Genomic DNA, 20,600 nt, shown 5'->3' on the forward strand with positions numbered 1-20,600 from the left:
CTCCAGATCAATACTATCCTTATACAGGATTTGTGGTAAGGTGAGAGGAGATGCCTTCAGCCTTGAGTAATAGCTTAAAACTCTGAGATGGGAAAGAATTAGGGTTAAACTTACAGTTTGTTTCAATTTTGGAACCTCTGTGCAGTTAGGATACACTTTGTTTATGTTGTACTGTCCTTAACCTTGGGCTAGAGCTAAAGTAAAGAACTTGCACCACCTCCAAAACAATACTCGAGTGCTTAAAGCTGGAGTAGCAGAATGGTGATGAATTCTGGTCTGTAGAGTGTTTGTTTCCAAGCTGCCACATGTAATTTTCAAGGGGATTGTGAGCAGCCTGTAAAGGGCTTCATCAGAAAAGTGGTGCAGCAGGTTCACTGGAAATCTAGAAGTGATCCTCTGGTGGGCTTGGAAAGCAAGAACAGTACCCATTAAGAGAGAGGCAGTCTGAAATGGTAACTTAATATAATCAAATTTAATGAAAGCACATTATAAACATACCATAGCCACAACTTCAGACAGTTTCAGTTCATAAACAATAACATGAGGTAGAATGACTAGTGAAGCTAAATTCACCAAGTTTTTGGTTAAGAAAACTTTACACTAGGAAAGCAACATTTTTAACCCTCTTCCAAAAGTCACAAAAAGCAATTACATAAGTTAAGCAAAAAGCATCTGCATATGATTCTTTAAATCTTAGTTTACATTCAGTTTTAACCTGTGAATAGACAAGAACATCTACAGGTAAGATATAATGCTAGCCAATTTAATACATTCATAAGAATGGCCTTGATGGCGAGGCTTAAAACCAAAATGGATAGCAATCATCTGGCTGTCAAACAAGGGTCTCCTTCCCAGGAATTCATAGGCAGCTGGTTACAGTGTTCCATGGGACAAGCCTGCACTGTTTGGGCTGGTGTAGTGTGCTCTGGCCAGAGCATTACCAAAACTCCTTGCTTCTGCAGGGGAGAGCACTGAAGAAATGGTTTTACTGTTAGTTGGTAAAGGCAGGCAAATATGCTGATTTTCTAAATGCACTCTCAACCTTCAGGAAAATTTTGCACTGCTTCACCAGCAGGCTAATTCCTCCTAGTAGTCTCAGCACCTGGAATTTTAAGAACTTAGTGCAAACATCAAATACACAAACAAAAAAAACCCATTTCTTAACATGTAATACCTGACACTTCTAAACCACACTAAGAGTCGGGGTTGGCCTTAAGCCTTTCTGGCAAAACCAGAACTACTGGAATACATTCATGTGTGTATCAAGCGCTTCAAGAAGTATCTTTTATATCCCTGCTTCTTCCCAGTGTTAAAATAGATAAGGCAGGTTGTGTCTGAAGGAAAATAAAAAATAACTTTACAGAGATGGGATATTCATCTGAGATTTGCTAAATTTACAGCATCGGAGATATGCTACGTCAACACAGGCATATGCAAACCATTTTCCTTTGGCCTCTGCCAAATATATTATGTTTTTTCATCTGTAAACATCTCTTTTCACAAGATAAAAAAAGTTGCTTAATTAACACTATGTGTTAAAAAAAATGCAGCTTTGGCAGGTCCTTCTCCAATGAGTTGCAGGTCAGGTATAAAGATGTGGTAATTTCATTGCTTTTTGGGGTGTAAATTCATACTCATGAATAGCATTTAAAAAACACTCTGCATTTTTCCTTTTAATAAAGGGGCCATGATGTGCAGAAAGATTGTTGTGTGTGTATGGAAACCTCATCAAGGTAATGCCTGCCAGTTGTGCGAGGGGAACAGGGGACTGCTACGATTTAACCCTGACAAACAAATGCAACGACGCCAAGTTCCTTCCAGAACACCTTAACAAGGATCAGTAAGTATTGCGCTTGTAAGTAGAATAATGTGCGGCTGCTGCATAGCCAGTATTTACAGATTTACAGGGATGACAGTGTTAGGTGATGCATTTACACATCTTTGCTTCTGGAGTCTCTCGTGAGCAGTCCCAGCTCCCTTGGACTTCTTCCCTGCTCCCCCCCGGAGCTACTAATAGAATACCTTCTGTTTCTCTTGAATCCAGCTCAGGCATCATTAGTGTCCTGAACGTTTTTTGGTATGTTGCTTCATATATGGGTACAACAGACCTAATCTCAGTTCTGCAGCCAACTGGAGTTGAGTGTAAAGGAAATGGGGAGTGAGTTGCGCACAGCCCACCACAAAGGCACCGGACGGACGGGAGGACACGTTTCCATATGCAAAGGAGGATGGACCGCAAGTTTTCAAAGCTCTAAGGAGAGTGAGAAACTGAAGGTGATTTGCTGGGAAGTTACTCTGGCCTCTAAGTGAAAAGAGAGCAGCTACGAGAAGCCTTTTCTTCGTCCCTGGAGTTGAGGAGGGGGCGCCTACATTGCTAGGAGAACTGGGGTGCACAGTGCCTATCATGTGTTCGCCCATTTGTTCAGGTTTAAGTAGTAAACTTCGAACACCTGTGGAAATTTTGCCAAAGACAGTTTCAATACGTACACAATTACAAATTTTAAACTAACACTGCACAGAGAACAAGGCTATTCCTTTTAATACAAATATCTACTTTATATTGTAGTTTCAAACCCCTGAGTATTCCTGTACCACAGCACAGAGCTGAAGAGACACGGTGGGCTCTCCTCCACCTATCTTCAATAAATCCCACATGCTGGGGTGCATTTCATGTAACACATTCAAGCTAGCAGCTGCAAGAGGAGAGCAGCTTCTTCCCCTAAATCAGCTGAATATTAAAAGGATTCTTCTTCAACCAAACAACATCCTCTTCCCAGATCCTACAGCTTGGTTGGCTGTGTGATTAGTGTTGGTAGTTGTGACTGATGTGAAAATAACTGGAATCCAAGATCCTTTGAATCATAACTGATGTGGTAATTTATCCCAAGGAATAAAGCCTACTTCAGAATTGTGGGGAATCCTTTAGAGCAGTCTAGATAAATATCGGTTGCACTTTGCTCCACAGTGATTGTACTTTTTTTTTAAAAAAAAAAGTTCTTTTTTTCTTTAGCAATGTCTTAGCAAGGCTTATATATGGCGTCCAGTAAGAAAATAGAGTGGTTCGTCATCACTACTGTTAGCAGTTTGAAACTCATCCCGAAGTCGGAACTGCCATTCATCCTCCAACTCCAACCGGACTATTGTCTGCCGTAATGAGCTTCTGTCTTGACATATGACACACAGGGTGGCACCTTCAATTGAAAAGTACATTAGGTTCTCAGGGTACAATAACAACTCATTTCCTTCATTCATTTTCCTAAGATATTTTAAAGAAATCTCCGCTGCTAGGTAGGAAAAAAGTATTATTAGAAGGGTCTACCAATAACCATCCAGTCAAGTATCGGATCAGTTGTGTGAGTCTCAAGACAACAGCAAATGATGTCCGTCTGTGAATTCTGTGAATTTGCAGGAAGGCGTGGACAGGGAAAAGCAAACATGGTGTTGGGTCTGCTCCATATCACAGAATTTCACTGACTGACAATCAGCCAGTGTTAATATCATCGGCTGCTAATATCAAAGAGAACATTAACTGGACTCCAAGATCCTTGCATTACTACTGATAATTATGCCAAAAGAATAAAGCCTACTTTTTGTTTGTTTCATGGGACATAAGGGTTTGTACAAGGTCAATAATGAAATTCCACTAAGCCAAATCAGTCCCACAACTGACTTAAGAAAATCTGCTATGACTTCCTTAAGTATGAGAGCTGCCCTTGGTAAAGCACTGTAAGAGTCCTTAATTTCTCTGTGGCTTAACAAATGTGCAAACTTCCTGGTGTTACACACAGACATTTAATAAGAAGGAGGGCTGAACACCTTCAGGGCTTGCTCTATTCTGTGCTCCAGTCCATGCACCTGACACACAGAAAGTTTTGGTTCAGATCCCTCCTCTGCTCAGTTGAAGCAAGGGAAGGTCCATGGCCCATTTTTGTGAAGAAACCACCCCTTGCCCAAGAAGCAACATTTGGCACACATCAGCTCTGGGAAATTGGCAGTGACCAGCACCAACCCCCACCACATCTTTGTGCCTTCCTCCTCTGCCCCTGCCCTGGAGGGCCAAAGAGGGTACAGGAGCAAACTTCAAAACCTAGTTCTTGGGACTGGCTGAGGGTAATCCCCACGGCACCCCTGCATGCGCACCATCCTCAGTCAGCACAAGATGGGAAACAGCTCACCCCTGGCACCACAAATGCACTGGAGTTCTGCAACACACTTCAGCATTACTGAATACCTATGGCAATTTGCTCTTCGTTAGTATTAAGACAAAAAGATGAAGAAAGGTTTTTATGAGGTTTATTAAGTTCTGGTGGGGGTAGACCCTATAATCCTCCAGTTAAGAGCTGTACCCATCTAGAGTAGTGAAGATGGACTGAGTGCCAGAGCAGAATTTCTTGTCCTCATCAGTAACACCTATGCTCTAAACTCTCAGGTTGCTGGCTGCAACTGCCTGATTTCCATGGATTCTGGTTTTTCTGCACCTATTTAATTTGATGTCACTTATAACCTAATGAAAGTAATTTGTCAAAGCTTACCTAAGCTTATTACCAACAGGAACAGGTTTGATACACTCCCAAAAAACCACTCCATCTATTTCTTTTGAAAACAATGGCAGCACTAACTGTGAAAATAATGGAGCTGTTTAACAAAGCTGATTATTCCTCTGCCTTTCCCTTTTCCTCCACGCTGTTATTACTTGGCAGGAAAACACCCAGGATGCCAAGCAGAGCAATGAGATTACCTTTCAGAAACCTGAACCGCTTGAGGAGGTCTGCACCAACGAAGGAGTCGCAGAGATAGAGCAGAAGTCCACTGAAGAACACCCCTTCACAGTTGACATTGACTGAGTGTGGGCGAGAACTAATATAGCATATAGCCACCTGGAACAGAAAGGGGAAAGAAAGGAAGCACTTGTGTTGGAAAGGTCTAAGGATGTCTTTAAGTGGAATGGAATATAACTTAGTGATAACAGGTGAGTCAGGTGGTGCTGGTAAAAATACAGTCCAAGAGGACTACAGTATTGAGCAAATTCCCTGAGGAAATAACATATGGGACAAAATTCTAGATTCTGATTTGGTCACCAAGTCTGCAACACATTATTTCAGGGCTCTCTGCAATTCAGTTTCATTTTCTGCTTCTCTAAAAATTACCTGCTTATAATGACTGTTAAGACTGCATGGGTTGCTCCCATAAGGATACATTTGTCAAACACAGTAAGCAAACTCCATGAGTACTAAATCTGCTGAAGTTTGTGGTTCGCAGCACTGCAGCTCTCCTGTGTCTCAGTGCCGTGATAGCTGTTGTGTATCTTCTCTACGTTACCACTGACCTTCATAAAATTTGTCAGAACAATACCCCTGTTAGATGTTCACCCTGCTTTGGACCCACTTCAAACTGACCATTGGGTTCAAAAATTCTAATCTCCCAGCCTACAGACACCTAAAATGTATTTGCAAAAACCTAGTTTCCCTAGAAATCTGTGTTCATAAAAAGAGAAGCAAAAAAGGATGAATACCCAAGTTCTGTCAAGAATGGCATCGCTTTCAGGTTTTTGCTTTGTATGAAATAATATTTCAGACAGACACAATTCCTTTACAAATCATACAATCATAGGATTGTTTAGGTTAGACTCATTGAGATCTAAGATCAGAGTCCAACTGTTAATCCAGCACTGCCAAGCCCACCACTAAACCAATGTCCCTAAGGGCGACACCTACACATCTTTTGAATACCTCCAGGAATGGTGAATCCACCACTTCCCTGGGCAGACTGTTCCAATGCTTGACAACCCCTTCTATGGAGAAATTTTTCCCAATATCCAATCTAAACCTCCCCTGGCAAAACTTGAGGCCATTTCCTCTTATCATATCACTTGCTACCGGGCAAAAGAGACAAAAGACTGACACCCACCTGGCTACAACCTCCTTTCAGGTAGTTATAGAGAGCAATAAGGTCTCCCCTGAGCCTCCTTTTCTGCAGGCTAAACAACCCCAGCTCCCTCAGCCTCTCCTCACAGGACTTGTGCTTCAGACCCTTCACCAGTTCTGTTGCTATTCTCTGGACAGACTCCAGCATCTCAATGTCTTTCTTGTGGTAAGGGGCCCAAAACTGAACACAGGATTCAAGGTTTGGCCTCACCAATGCCAAGTACAAGGGGATGATTCCCTCCCTGGTCCTGTTGGTCACACTATTCCTGATACAGGCCAGGATGCCACTGGCCTTCGCCACCTGGGCACACTGCTGGTTCATCTCCATCTGGCTATTGACCAGCACCCCCAGGTCCTTTTCCGTCAGTCAGCTTTCCAGACACTCTTCCCCAAGCCTATAGCAATGTTGCATGGGGTTGTTGTGACCCAAGAGAAGGACCTGGCACAATCCAGCAGTCACATTAGTTCATCACAGACCTCTCGTCTCTACCCACACCAGCCAGCTGGAGGCTTCATCACCAGCTCCTCCAGTGGATTGGTTCTTTACCTCCAACAGCAGAATCTGTTTGAGACCAAAGTCTTCAAACACCACCCTTGATGCTGAAGGTTCCTAATGGAAGGGGCTTTCCACACAAGAAAGATACTGAAGTAAAAGTTTGCATTTACTCATCCCCATTATCCCTGTAAATAGTTTGTACCTCAAGCCCAATGTTCAGGTAGCAGTCAATGGCCAATACCGGGTTCTTGAAGTTATGAATGGCCTTTGGGAAGAGTTTGTATGTCGCATGTTGAAGGAATTTCTCCAGAAGGAACTGAGACGGGGCTGCCAGCAATGTATGCTCACTGTCAGGGGCACAGACATACTGAAGAGGCATTATTGGTGCCACGCTCTCCGAAACCTGCAGTGAAACCAAGGGGAACCCCTTTTAACCCAGTGTATTTGCTCTGCAGGAGTTCCTCTACCTGGGGAAGGGATCGCCATGACAGAGCAGGTAGAGAGAGAAAGCTGGGGGAAAGGATCAAAGATCATCACTCGATTTTGACAGCACCACAGCATAGAAATAAATCAATTACTTGTTCTGTGCTTGCTAAGTACTTCTGTGGATATCTGCTTGCCTAAAAAAGGGATAGAAAACAGGGAGTTCAAATTGCCTTCATCCTGTCTTACTCCTGGACATTACAGGAAATGACAGACTCCTTGTGTGGAGTCATCCATAAAAAATATTTTCTGTGGAGTTTTCTCATAGGCCAATCTGTCACTACAGATTCCACTGCAACCACAAGAAAAAGGAAAATCAGAAAATTACTTTCAAAAATATTCAAAACCAGGGTTTAGTCAGTTGAATCTTGAAGTATGGAGGTGATTTTTTAAAAGAGGGATGGTGTGGGATGTGTTTAAAACTACCAGGAACACAAAATACAAGATTCCTAGATAAAATCTAATCCTTTGAAATACATCTCCGTTTAAAGCTAGCATAGGTGCAACATACTCTGCATAAAATATGTGGTATATTTTTATAAATACTTGGATTTCTTGAGTGAATTTCAAAAGGTTCTAGTTTTCAGAGCCTTTCTTCAGGCCTCTTCTTGTCAGGAAGCACAAGGACTGGAAGTCATCATAAACTAGCAAACTCCAGAAAGTAGTGGCTATGCTAACATTTTTTAAACTGAGTCCAGTACAATTTACCTGCTTTTGATCAGAGTGTATGTCTGCAAATTCTTCCTCCATCAGAGATACCACTGAATAGCTTGACCAAACCCTTCCAATTCCAGTCCATCTTCTAATAGGATTTTCGTTAGTAATTTATAATTGGCAAAATATTTATAATTTTCTATTTTTGATGTGGCAGCCCTACCACAGAGTAAGCCATGAATGTCAGATGTCAAATAAGGACAGAATAAATCTAAAAGACTAGAAAATTCATTATTTTGAGGGGAAACAGGTCCTGATTTTACCCCTTATGTATTACAGAGCATACTTCCACACTCACCATGATTTTTGGCTTAACGACAAAGTCCTTTTGTCCTCCAACCTGAATATGTTTCTTCATGACACTGAAGTTGTTGAAGCGGCAGATGAGGAGGCCACTGCTGTTTGTCCGCAGATTAAAATCTACATCTTCACAAAAATACCTGGACATTAAAACACAAGATCACTAAACCAGCTGTGTGGCTGCTGTGCATAAGCAAGCATTCACATACCCGCTGCTGAAATGCACCGGTATGGGCTCAGAGATTTTTGGAGACCATCTGATGTGGTGCCAGGACAAATTCTTTATGGACCTCTGAAGACTCATTCCTTCAATGTGCTCCTGGTGTAGGAAAGCAACTGCTGGTCATCTTAAAATCAAACTAGTCTTCACTTCGCAGTGTGCCTGTATAGTTCTTCCCCATACCAAATCTGGCTCATCCTCTCATCCTCGTCATTTACCGACATCAACCATTTCCTGCCCACCCTTTCCTTTTTTATTTCTTTTTAGTTGTTGTTTTTTTATATATATATTTTGGAACTGAGAGAGGCTCTGCAGTGACCAACCTCCATTTCTGAACAAGCCAGTTCGATATGACATATTTCTTCATAAACTGCAATCAGGGGATAAATGTGGCTTTAAAAAATATTTGGCTATGGGAGACAAAGCAGCTGAGAAGTAACATTTGTCCTGTGCTATTTACAATGTAATTGCTCACTTCTGTGGGCTGATTCCCATCTCATGATTCAACCTGACAAAGAATGTGAAATCAAGAGCTCTGGAAGCCACACCAGCTTGCACGGACAGGCTACAATTCCTTGCTCAAATATACAGGATCCCTGAAAACAGCAGCAGGAGCCCAGGGTGAGAAGCCCCAGGGCCATCTGTGGCCAGCAGAGACAGAGTTTATTTTGAACTCACTAGTCTGGGGAGAAGGAGAACTGGTTATTGCTTCAGTCTGTGATGAGAACTAGCAGTAAAGGCACATTATGTCAGTGCTTTATTGCAAATGCTTTAGGATGAAGTTAGGTGAGGATTGGGAAGAAGAAGGAAGGAAATAGTGGAAAATTATTTTTTAATCTGCTTTTCTTGCAAACCCAAGTGGCAACAGGGAGGATGGCTGATTCTGCAGAAAACACAAGGAATCCCTCCTCACAGCATTTGACATAGGAATGGCTCAAATATTTCCTATACACTTGTTCTTAGTGACACAACAGGCTCTTGCCTGGTAGAGAGGCATGCTGGAAGCTCCACACTCTTCTGTAACTGATGTAATTTTGGCTCCTTTCTTCTAATTTTAGTCTCCCTGTTACTTTTTTCTTCTGAAATTTGTTCTTTCCCCCATCTTTTCAATTCTCTGAAACCCTCCCCTGCCCTTGCCTCATGGTCTGTCTCTCCCAGGGTTTTTTTGGCTTATTCATTCAGATGCAATGTATATCACCCTGTGTTTTATTCTTGTGATTGTGCACTCATTACCTAGACAGGATCTTTCTGTTTATCTCAACAGCATTCAGAAATATTGTGACAAGACTCTTATCATGTCAACATACTATTTTCCCAATATATATATCTATGTATTACCTACCTTTTTAGATCATATTGCACATTCTGGGTCAGGTCTATGTTGAGCAGTATAAAATCACGCACATGGCACCTAGAGAATGGAGCCTTTGCTTTCCTGGTATTCAGCTTGCTGTTCCATTTCTGAACACCTAGTATTGCATAATGAACAATTTTGGGGGTGGCTTCAATGTGTTGGAGGACGCTTTTCAGAGACACATTCTTGCTAAAACTCCCAGGCTCCAGGGACCGGCTGCAAAACATGGACATATACAACATACAAAGATATCTTATTATTTTTGTATAACATACACTGCATATGTATACATATATGTGTAAAAAAAGGAGCAGGAAATTCCAGTAACAGTTGACAATGTTAAAATGCTGTAAAAATATGTACATAAATGCAGACTTTTTAAACAACAGACAACTAATCTTATCCCATCAATGTAGCCATTAAGAAAATCAGCCTTTCAGCAGAATAAGGTCTTACACAGCAGTTTAGGAAGGGAAAAGGAATCTCCTTACACACCATTTCTGGAAGGGTATTTTCTCTGTAATGGATAGTACAAGTGCCGAGAAGGGCAAGAGCTTAATGTCTTCTAAAAAGCTGAAGTTCCCAAAATACCTGTTTTCACTGAGAAACATAAATTGAATCAAAACAAATCAGGGAAGTAACGTATTGAGAAATCACTCAAGTAGTCACTAAAAGCGAGAGTGGTTTTAGGCAAAGAACAAACACAAGCAGAGGTTTGCTGATGGTACTGACACAGATGTCAGGGTACAATCAGGTGGAAGTGTTCAACAGCAGGAGGTTGAATGTTGGTGGTCAGCAAGACAAAGGTACAGCCTTCCTACTGCTCTGAGTGAAAGAGCTGAACTTTTGCATTTTAGACAATACATCTAAAATATATCATAAATACATCTAAGTGTACAGCTCTTGTGCTACTTGAGTAATAATGATTGAGTGAATAATGACCTTTCTGAGGCCCTTTGGACAGGCAGCCTCGTGTTACTACGTCAAAGCCCCTGCCGAAAACTGCTTTTGCATGGCAATATCTCGAGTACATTTCCAGCAGCTCCAGCTCCCCAGCTCTTCCAGTTGTCTGGTCTTTCACACCCTGTCGGATGCTGGAGATGAGCCTAAGTCACAGATGTACTGCTGTCTGCGCTGGATCAGTGCAAGGACGCCAACGTGGTGGTTACTTACCTGGACTGCTCGTGGACACTGTGCATGTTCCACAGGACACAGGAGTCATCCATGACCACAATGAATGGCCACACACACTGGCGCTTGACTCCCAGTTCCTCCAAGCGGTTTCGTTCCAGTTCTAGATTGTGGTAGGAAAGTTCCTTAATAAGAAACCTGGCAGCACCTGACAAAATACCATAAAGAAGACGTCTTTATTAGATTTTATCACTCTTCCCAGAGAAAGGTTACAGGAGCATCTGCAGTCATTACCCTTTGTGAACTTTAGTGCTCTTAACATCTTAGTTTAAGAAGAAATCAGTATGTCCCTTTTTCAGTGTGAGTAAATCTCAAAGGCAGATGCCAAGAAGACTGGACGCTTTAAGACACTCTGCAGAACACAATTTTGTGGGCATTAATAAAATAACTTAAACCAAGAAGGGACTGAGATTCTAAAACTGAAGCTACTTAAAACCTTTTGCAGGAAAAACTCAGCATCCATGAAAAGAAATTCCAAAGTTCAAGCCCCAGTGTTCAGTTGCAGTTAATATTTACCTTCAGCTAACTAAAGAGTTGCAATTTGAAAAATCACATATACGACATATAGAATGGACATTCACACAGTGGGCTGAGTAAAATGAGTGAATATGGCCCATGAAACATCAGATTTTAAACTGAGAAAGCAGTGATCAATAGAAACATATATTCCATGTCCCTGACAGCAGTTCTTCCCCATCACTGTATTTTGCACACATATTCCTGCTATTATTACAGCATGAATGTGAAGAGTTGCTGCAATGTTTCCTTCAACAACATGATCCACATTATCCAACATAGATTTTGATACCTTCACAGCAATGCATGGACAGTGTTTCTTACCAACTCCAGCATTGTTGAACATGCCTGGCAGGACAAGCATGATGTGGTTGGGCCAGTATTTACGGTAGAGAGGCATTTCATACTCCTTGACTACAAGGAGGTGCAGGTGGCTGATGCCTTCCATGGCATGGTAGAGGTTCAAGAGGCCATGTTCATGACGTCCACTCGATGGAGTGAAGATAGGACTCTTGACTGCATTCAAATTCTGCTGAAACAGGACATATTTTGGCAACAATAGGTAAAAGGCAGGCTATTCCTGATAGAGATTTTTATTTACTTATTGTTTATACCAGATTTTAAGACTACGGATCATTGCAACACATATGAACTGGACACTAGGAATGGAAAAAGGGATGATTGTCCTCATAAACTCCAGTTCTAAGGACAGTCAGGCAAGGATTACACAAAGAACTTTAAAACAAAAAGAAAACGGAAAAAAATCTCCCCTCATTAATTTGCAAATGTATCTCTAGTTGACTGCATTCAGCAGATGGATAAAAGCAGCACACGCACCTTGTCAGAAACGAGTGGGAGTCGCATGCTTTCTAGATGTTTTCCCTGCTTGCTGAAGACAAAGTGGTTCTCTTTGGACTTCGGGATTATAAAATGCAGTTGAACCTCTTCTCCTAGCATCGAGGATGAAAACGTGAATGCGTGCAGAGTGGAATCAGATACCTGTATACAAACAAACAAAAAAGATTTGCAAGCAGGTATAAGGAGTATATGGCAACCTGTTCTTACAGCTACAGTGCTGAAAGCCATCAGAGAAGAACATCTGAAACATTCTCTTTCAGTAGCTGAAGTTAACTCTACAATATTCTTATTTTCCTCACCATAAGGCACATTATTTAAGCATGTAACTAGCCTTGGTATTAAAAGAATCAGCTTTCTGTACCAATAATTATCTTTGGCAAACTGGACTCCTCTGAAGTCTGTTTCAGCTAGGAATTATTTATCACTATTTACAAGAAGTCAAATATACATAAATAAATACATATATATACACATACACACACACACATGCATACATACATACACACACGCACACATACATACTAGAAAACTGTCCAAATAGATTTCCCCAAAAGATTCAAAGAGCAGTGTAGCATGGGGGTGTGCACTGCCATACAGAGAGATCAGCAGCAGCACAGCTGCATTAGTATGGTATTTTTCCTGTGGCAGACCACGCCTGCTTTGGTCACTCAAAGGAGAGTATAGCAGAACCGTGTAAGTGAATACCAAGTGCCTAAATATCTGATAAGATTTCATCCTTCAGAAACATCTATCTTACTACAAAGTTGAATCATTTACTCCTACCAGTGAGTTTTCTATAATCTTTACTAAAAAACTGAAATTAGCCTAAATAAAGGTGGAAAAAGCAAGGGACTTTATTTAAGTTCTGTTAAAGCATTTAAGAATCTCTCTCCCTTCATAATGCTTGCTGTCCAACATCTCCCCTTTGAACATGTGATTTCCCTGAGCTCAATTATCATAACTCTATGTACACAGCTCACACTTGCACATAAAGTAGATGTTTATATTTATTACTGCTAGTTATGTTTGACCACATGCACAAATGTGAGTGGAGGGAACAACAGATGTCCTTGGGGAGGATTTGCTTCTGTCAACATACTTAATGAAGCATGAGGTTTAAGTCAGACCTGCTGGTGCTGTGCCGAGGTAACTGACATTGTACACTGCCATGTCGGTGTGTCCACACTGTGATACCTTAATAGCAAGCTGTTGGAAAAGATTAGCAAGCAAGGAAACAATGATTCGAGATAAGAAACTTCCAAGTAAACTGTTGTTGGTGGTGAAGGAATAATGTGTGAGCTATTAACCAGGAATAATCTTACTCACCAGTCTCCTGCGAGCGTAACTGTTTTAGAAACCAGAAGTTTTTTAACTGAACAGTTAAAAATGTTCATTTATGTGCAGTGACTCATAAGCTACTGCTGAGAAGCTTGCACAGTTAATTACAAAAGGAGGAAGAAAGGCCTTCCCATCTCCCATCACACATGTGGATGGCTGGCTTTTAGGTAAGACAAGCATCTCTCTTAATTTTACAGTCTTCTCCCCTGGGATACTGCAAACCCTCTGGGCAGGCTGAATAATGCTTTGGCTTGAGACAACTTGTCACAATATTCACCCTTTGCCAGAGGCAGCTGGAGGGAACTGCTCATTCAGAACACAGCAGACACAGTTAATGCTCCTGGGTCTGTAGCTCAATATGTCCCCTGAGAACGGAAGAATTAAACAATTCCATCTCAGGGAAGGTGGAAGCACGAATCCTGAGAGAAGAGCAGTATGCCTGGAGAGACCACAGAAAAAAAAACGAGGATGCAATTTACCTTTAGGCCTCGACACCAACCTGTGCAGCAGGATTAATGTCCATGTACTGATGGCACTGCTCACAGTGATGGAACGTATTGTAAGCTGCATATTTAGTCAGCATCATGGACACAGTCTCCCTTTTCTTAGGTTCCTCTGATTTTGCTTCCTTGTTGGTTTCTGTGCAAAAAGAAAAGAAACAGAAATTTAAGAGTGGTAAAAAAACAGAGATTGTGATCCCAGGAGCAACTGTAAAGAACCCACAAATTGTTTTGTTCTATATAATTTTGGAGATTTAAGGTTCCTGTGAACTCGTGTTCAACTGAACCAATAAAAACTGATTCTTTGTAGGAAAGTATTCCTCAAAAAGTTTGCATTTTACTTACCTTGTTTCACTCTTGAGAGTTGTTCTGTGTATACAGGACTTATATTTCTGTACTTGGGGTCATGTACACTCAGGTCAAAAGATATTTTGCTGAAGACCTCAATGTCTGGCCAGTGGTCGTTGCTAGACTGAGTAATTTCACTGTTTTCTGTATGATCTGCAACAACACACTTCAGGTAAGCAGTATCAGATACCCACCAAATGATATTTATGTGATGTTTGCTGCTTTTCAGTTGCACAGGAACTTACCACACACACATGCGTGCGCGCGCAGCAACATCTTTGAACATCATAAATGTTACCATTGAAATTACAATCCATACAAAGCCATTTCAAAGAAATGGCAATTTCTTAGAAACTGTGTGCAGGTGAAGGAACCTTCTAGGTATTTTTCAACTCTGTTCCTCATCAAGCTGAGGTATTATGCACTTTGGTTTAAGCATAACATGCTCAAATGAATGGTCCTATTTGTGCAGAAGGTACAGGTGTAGTTTTGAGCCTCTTTGTGATGGAACTAAGAGCATTGGGTAAATGAGAAGCAAAATATCCGAAGGCAGAAGGATGAAAGCAAGGAAAGAGGCTGCATAAATATATGAACTAGTAGCTGGTGGTACATGATAAAGGCAGTAAAAAATACGCTCCTATTACAGAATGGGGTGTGGCCACCAAGGATCATCTGAAATGTTTTTGCTTTGATCCAACAGAGATAAGTCCAAAGTAGAAAACCAAATTTAAGCAATGGGAACAGTAGAAAGCACTGGTCAAAGAAAACAAGTTCAGAATGCAGCTTGAACGTCAGCCAATTCAGTTTAAAATGAGATGGAAGAACACAAAAGTCGGTGTGTAACTGAAGTTAGTCATTTTAGAAAAGTGAATTCAGGTGAAATGAAGGTTGGGTCTACAGATAAGCACACGCTCATGTTACCCTGTCTGATGCAAGAGAAGTCACAGTAATCTACAGTGCTCTGCGTCCATTACTTTGACCTCGGTAATATTCAAAATTAGGCTGAAGGAAATAATTAAAGCTGTTGAAGTAAATGATAAATGTGATAAAATTCAACAAAGGTTGACTAAAGAAGTCCTGTGTTACTTTCATTATGTGGCTATGAGATACCTATTTCTCTGAACAAAGGAAATGCAATGCATCTTCTCCTTCTGGACTTAAGTATTCGGTATGATACTACAAGACAAATTATTAATACAACTGAAGAAAATGAAGATAGTGAATTGAAAGAGTTGATTAAACAGAAGATGGCAGCATGTAACATCATAAACATTAAGGCAGATGGAGATTACCAAAGAAGTTAAAAGATTGGTAGAGGGGCACACTGTTTAATATTGCCACTAATGTCACCAGCTTAAACAAAAAATTTGCTTAAGTTTGCTGGTGGCACACTCTTAAGAGTCATTGTCAACATGGAGAAGGAATCAAAGATCAGCCGGAAAGAATTCAATGCCCTCAAAAACTGTAACAAAAACTCGGTGATATTTAGCAGAAAAAATGTGAGTCCTATGTACAATCAAGGACTAATAGCAAGCACTTCTGCAGCTGGTTGGGAGCACCTCAGTTGGAGATGACTGAGTTGCTGGGGAACGTAGTAGTACAAGCTATGTATCAATGCCAGTGAAATGGGAGAATGGAAAAGACCAGCGCAATCACAGGTTTCATCAATCACAGGGCTTTCAGTGGGGGCAGGGGAATACATGAGCTGTTGTAGGCTGGGTTGGTTAAATATCCCTCAGAATACCCCATTCAGTTCTGCTCATCCATGCACCAGAAGGATAAATTGAAAATAGATATGCAGGCAAGAATACCAAACTGATAAGGAGAATAAAGGGCCTGTCACTTGTGAGGATCCTGTAAGAAGATCCAGGCTACCTAGATGAATGCTGAGAGAGGGTAAGATAGCTGCCTGACTACACTAAAGAAGCAAGCCTCAAAGAAGAGAAAAAGTATTTTAATTTAAATTAGTATTTTCTTTGGTCCAAAGGAGAATGTTTATAATTGGGAGAGAAACATCTTTGGGTTGGAGAATAAAATAATTTTTTCAGTAATGAGAACACTAGTGATCTGGAGAAGCATACCAACAGAAGGAGTGGGAGCAAAAAAGCCACAACCAAAAACCCCAACCAAACCCAAATTGCTCTCATGATGGAGTTCCATGCATTCCTGGCAGGGGTGTGACACATTGCTCTGATCACAACAGGCAGAATGTCTCTTAAATTTTGATATTTCATCCCAAGTTTCTGGAGTACTTTAGTTCAAATAATGAGATAATAACTACCCCCAAAGCTCCAAACCAAAGGAAAATACTTTTTTTTTCTCCCCTCCTCCCCCCTTCGCCACCCCCTTTAATAGCGTTGTATGAACAGAAATACAGATTAGCCTTTTCAAGGGTTTGACAACAACTACATTTTCAGGATGCCAGTCGACAACAATACATTTTCAGGATGCCAGTCTAATGGTCATGAGAGTTATGCACCGTAGAGACTTCACTACAAAAACCACAGACTTCTGTAAAGAACACCATGAAGAGGAATAATTTTTAAAAGGTTTTGTTCTTCTCAAGGAAAGTCCTGCCACAGCAGTTAATTGATCTGTGAGATCTGTCAAATGAGCACAAATCCAAAGAGACTCCCCTTCCCTTTCATCCTCAGAATAAGATCTGCAAATTGCAGACAGGATATAGTCTAACTGAAAATTGGTATATAATTTATAAATAAACACAAGTGTTAAATGTCCTGTCTGCTTAAAAGCACTCAATTCTTAAAAACTTGCAAGGGTAGATAACATGGGCAGATGCCCATTTACATTCACAGTTTTGTGCTCACTTTCATTTTAGTGCTATACAAATATATCAATCCAAAACACATTTAATAGCTCTCAGCTAAGCCCAATATAAAATTTACTTTTTTATTAATCTATATTGAAATATATACAGACACCTAGAGCAAGTCTAGCTACACACCAATGGACAGGACATGTAGTAGGTGTAATTTATAGTCTTTCAGTAAGCCTAAAAATTTCACTGCTAAATAATGCATAACATGGGCTCCTTATGATGCATATTAAGAATGCCTACTAAATACTCACTGGCATTAATCTCTTCTTCATCATACACATCCACTTCCAGCAACCGGATCAGCATGCGGAAGAGAATCCTTAGGAACTGCAAGTATGAACCAGTCTTTCCGACCTGAGCCAGAGATGGAAAAAAGCCTAAATGCCAACTCAATGAATGATGGAAGGGTAAATTTCAGGATAAATGCCTTTGGGCTTACTCCAAAGCTCTGTTTTCAGCTCTGCCTGAAAGTATTGCAAGACATAATATTCCCCATTATGCTGAACAGTTTTACTCAATTGCACAACTGGCCCACAGCCTGTGTCGCTTCTGTATGCAGGGAAATTGGCAGTGATAACTGCTTCTCTCCTGACCTGCTCATGGCAATGTTACACCAGGTGCCACCCACATGTATTTCATTTAGGCTAAAAGATGACATACAGCATCGCGCTTCCTCTCCTTACCACTTCCAGCATGGACTTAGCGTTAAAATTTGACTTTGGCTTTTGACCTTGAAACACATTACTGCGGGCAACTTTACAGTACGACCTACAGTTCTCATCACTGGCCCTCTCAGACTGCTAAAAAGGCAAGAGGAAGGAAATGTGCTCTTACTTGTGGTGGTCCTGTCAAAAGCAGTCGCCTGGGGTGAAAGCTCCTGGCGCCAGACGCCTCACCCTGATTGCTGAAGTCCGCATGGTGCTGCCGGGCTGTTGTCCACTGCCTGTAGTACAGAGACTGCTCTTCACTGTTCATGTCCTTGTGAAGCAGAGGCCTTAGAGAGCTCAGCCAAGACACATCAGCATGAGGCAGGAGGGAAGAGGAGGAAGGTAAATTCCCACTTTTCTGCGAGCTCAGGAGACAGTAGGCAGCTTTGGACAGGATGACAATACGTGGCAGGGCAACACGGAGGGCCTTGCTGTCTTTGGCTGAATGGGTAGGCCACTGAAACATTTGGGAGACTGAAGACAGTGATGACAGTTTCGAAGTGGTGCTGCTTGCCATCTGGTTACCCAGGGAGTCGCATTCTTGTTTCAGGGTCTCTCCAGCTGTAAAACTGGAGTAAGTTCCCTCATCTACTGAGCTGTGTGCCACAGCCTGAAAGTTAAGTGATGGTGCCTGCTTCTGAGACTTGTCTGCTGCACTTGAGGAGCTCACGCCATTGTCAGCCAGGGAACCTGGGAAACAAAGAGCACACATTGAACAGATAGTGACTGACATAAGAAAAACATGATTCATTTGATCTATGAGACAATGCTAACCCACAAATACTTCTGTTCAATGAGTGCTGCTGGGGCTTAGGTCAGTGTTTTACCACATAAAAAGAAATCATTTACATCCATCTATCCCTCTTGCTGGAGAGGCAAAGGCCCTACTGCTACAGGGTTGAGAGTCCAAGGCTTCAATCCTAAGCTCTGTATGCGAGCTATCATTTCGCATCTAGGATTTGGAATTTTGTGGCACAACCTTCTGAAAGTCAAGTTTAACAAAACACTGTATACATGGATCCATTTCACCTTTCTTTCTATGAAGAACAGAGCATTTATTTTGTGTGAACTGGGCTCTGCTCCCTTCTCCATACCAATCAGGTTTAGTCAGTGTATGGGAAGATCTGTTGCATGGCAAAGATCCAGTTCAGCTGTCTTAATACCTCAAACTCATAGGGAAACAAAGGGAAGGACCCAGAAGTGTTTGTGGAATGCAAAGAAAAGAAAGCTTGATGAGAGGTGAGGCTTCACTGATGCCTGAAGAGGTAGGGCAAGACCCAACCGTTCTGTTGGTCTTGGCAAGGAGGCAAATATCCATTCTCACCCATAGCTACTTCCAGTTACAGACCATTTTTCTATTGCTAGAATTTTATACTAGCCTTTTTTATTCTGATTTTTAAGATCTTTTCAGGATCCACTGGACAAAGCTAGCACCAAATGTGAAGTGTAAGTTTAAAAATAAAAATCACAAGGCACCCTTAGCTATGGCATACCATCCCTCCCACTGAAACACCATCTTCTTTTAGCAGCAGACGGGAAAATTGCTCACCGTGGGAAAAATCTGCAACTAACATTTCATTGTCTAGCCTGCAGCAGGATACAGCTAAGCAACCCACATTTGAGTAAACATCTTAATGTTAGCATTCAACTTCCAGTGATGTAGGAATAAAAATTTGTTTTTCAGACCAACAGCAGAATAACTGACCTGAGGTTCCAGTGACAGCACTGCTATTACTCTGGGGTCGGTCCAAGTCTATCAGCAGCTCATCAGAGTCATTCTCACTACCATTAGCCTTCTCCTGCTCCTTCTCACTAAGGTCAAGAGCAACAATAGGCCCTCGAATTGCCTCCTTTGAGACGTAGCAGCATGCCAAGCCTACTTCCTGCTCTAAGGCAGTACGAGTTAAGTAGCTTGAGTCAATTAGCCGAAGGTCACAGTATTTCAACGACCTAGAAAATCCAACACAAGAAAAAATGAAGTTTTGTTTTGTCTGGCTTTGAAAAATACTCCCTATCTTTAATTGTTTACTAAATATTCATGAACTATTTTATTAGTCCATAAATATAAAAATATTTTTAAATATTCATCACATAAGTTATGTTCCTTGGTACTTTGCACAGTCACTTACTGACCCACACAGTATAGGAGCATTAGTTTTCATAAACTACACTTTCCAAAACTTTAAACAGTTACCAAATAAAGTATTCAAAAATACACTTTTTTTGTGAAAAATAGCCAGATGGTATCAAACCCCTTATTCACCCCCCAACTCATCTAAACATGCTAGAAAACAATCATATTGAAAGAGTAATAACAGCACCTGGGGAAAGTTTCTCCCAGAGGGTCTTTGCCAGTTAGAATAACAATGCAAGGTAGACCTTCCAGATCCTGGTAGGTGCGAGGAATCCAGTCATCCTGCTCATTGCCCCTCCAAGCCTGTGAACAGAGAAAATTCCAGTGACGTCTAAATGACTTCTTCTAAATATTCACCTGGATTTTTCTTCATCAGTTCCAGTTTTTTCTTTGTATACAGGGTTTGCTTACTCAACAGCCAACTGGAAGGAGACCTTGGGTACAGGCATGCATTTGTTTTATGGCAGCCAACTGTTAGCTAAGCATTAAATACAAAGCAAAGGGAAGTATAGCATATGTTATTCACTGCTGGAAACATACGTCTGGTGTATTAGTGTGATCTGTCAGAGAAAAATGCAGTTGATGCCCTCAATTTCAAGCTGGCACAGATAAAAGGTCTTTGAATTAATGTAAAGCTAAAGTAAGACTTTCAAGTGGAGTGTCAAAATGGTTCAAAGA

General features: G+C 41.2%; 1 protein-coding gene across 11 annotated transcripts in view; it reads right to left on the bottom strand.

Moving 5' to 3' along the window:
* Positions 1 to 450: 450 nt before the first annotated feature.
* Positions 451 to 20,600, bottom strand: part of GREB1L (GREB1 like retinoic acid receptor coactivator) — a 137,519-nt gene continuing 117,369 nt past the window's right edge. For 7 of the 11 annotated variants that reach the window (XM_027675395.1, XM_027675414.1, XM_027675377.1 and 4 more), the window contains 14 exons: positions 20,110 to 20,225; positions 19,494 to 19,738; positions 17,916 to 18,478; positions 17,333 to 17,435; positions 14,240 to 14,395; positions 13,894 to 14,033; positions 12,036 to 12,197; positions 11,523 to 11,730; positions 10,665 to 10,830; positions 9,480 to 9,707; positions 7,916 to 8,057; positions 6,623 to 6,823; positions 4,739 to 4,877; positions 451 to 3,191 (listed from right to left, as the gene is read on the bottom strand). In XM_027675395.1, the coding sequence (XP_027531196.1) occupies positions 3,028 to 3,191; positions 4,739 to 4,877; positions 6,623 to 6,823; positions 7,916 to 8,057; positions 9,480 to 9,707; positions 10,665 to 10,830; positions 11,523 to 11,730; positions 12,036 to 12,197; positions 13,894 to 14,033; positions 14,240 to 14,395; positions 17,333 to 17,435; positions 17,916 to 18,478; positions 19,494 to 19,738; positions 20,110 to 20,225 (2,733 nt within the window). In that variant the 3' untranslated portion in view covers positions 451 to 3,027. The remainder of the gene's footprint in view (positions 3,192 to 4,738; positions 4,878 to 6,622; positions 6,824 to 7,915; positions 8,058 to 9,479; positions 9,708 to 10,664; positions 10,831 to 11,522; positions 11,731 to 12,035; positions 12,198 to 13,893; positions 14,034 to 14,239; positions 14,396 to 17,332; positions 17,436 to 17,915; positions 18,479 to 19,493; positions 19,739 to 20,109; positions 20,226 to 20,600) is intronic. The other 4 variants (XM_027675464.1, XM_027675456.1, XM_027675430.1 and 1 more) reach the window with 1 other exon arrangement.

Source organism: Neopelma chrysocephalum, unplaced genomic scaffold, assembly GCF_003984885.1.
Source record: "Neopelma chrysocephalum unplaced genomic scaffold, ASM398488v2 Primary Assembly neopelma1_22, whole genome shotgun sequence".
Taxonomy (NCBI): Eukaryota; Metazoa; Chordata; class Aves; order Passeriformes; family Pipridae; genus Neopelma; species Neopelma chrysocephalum.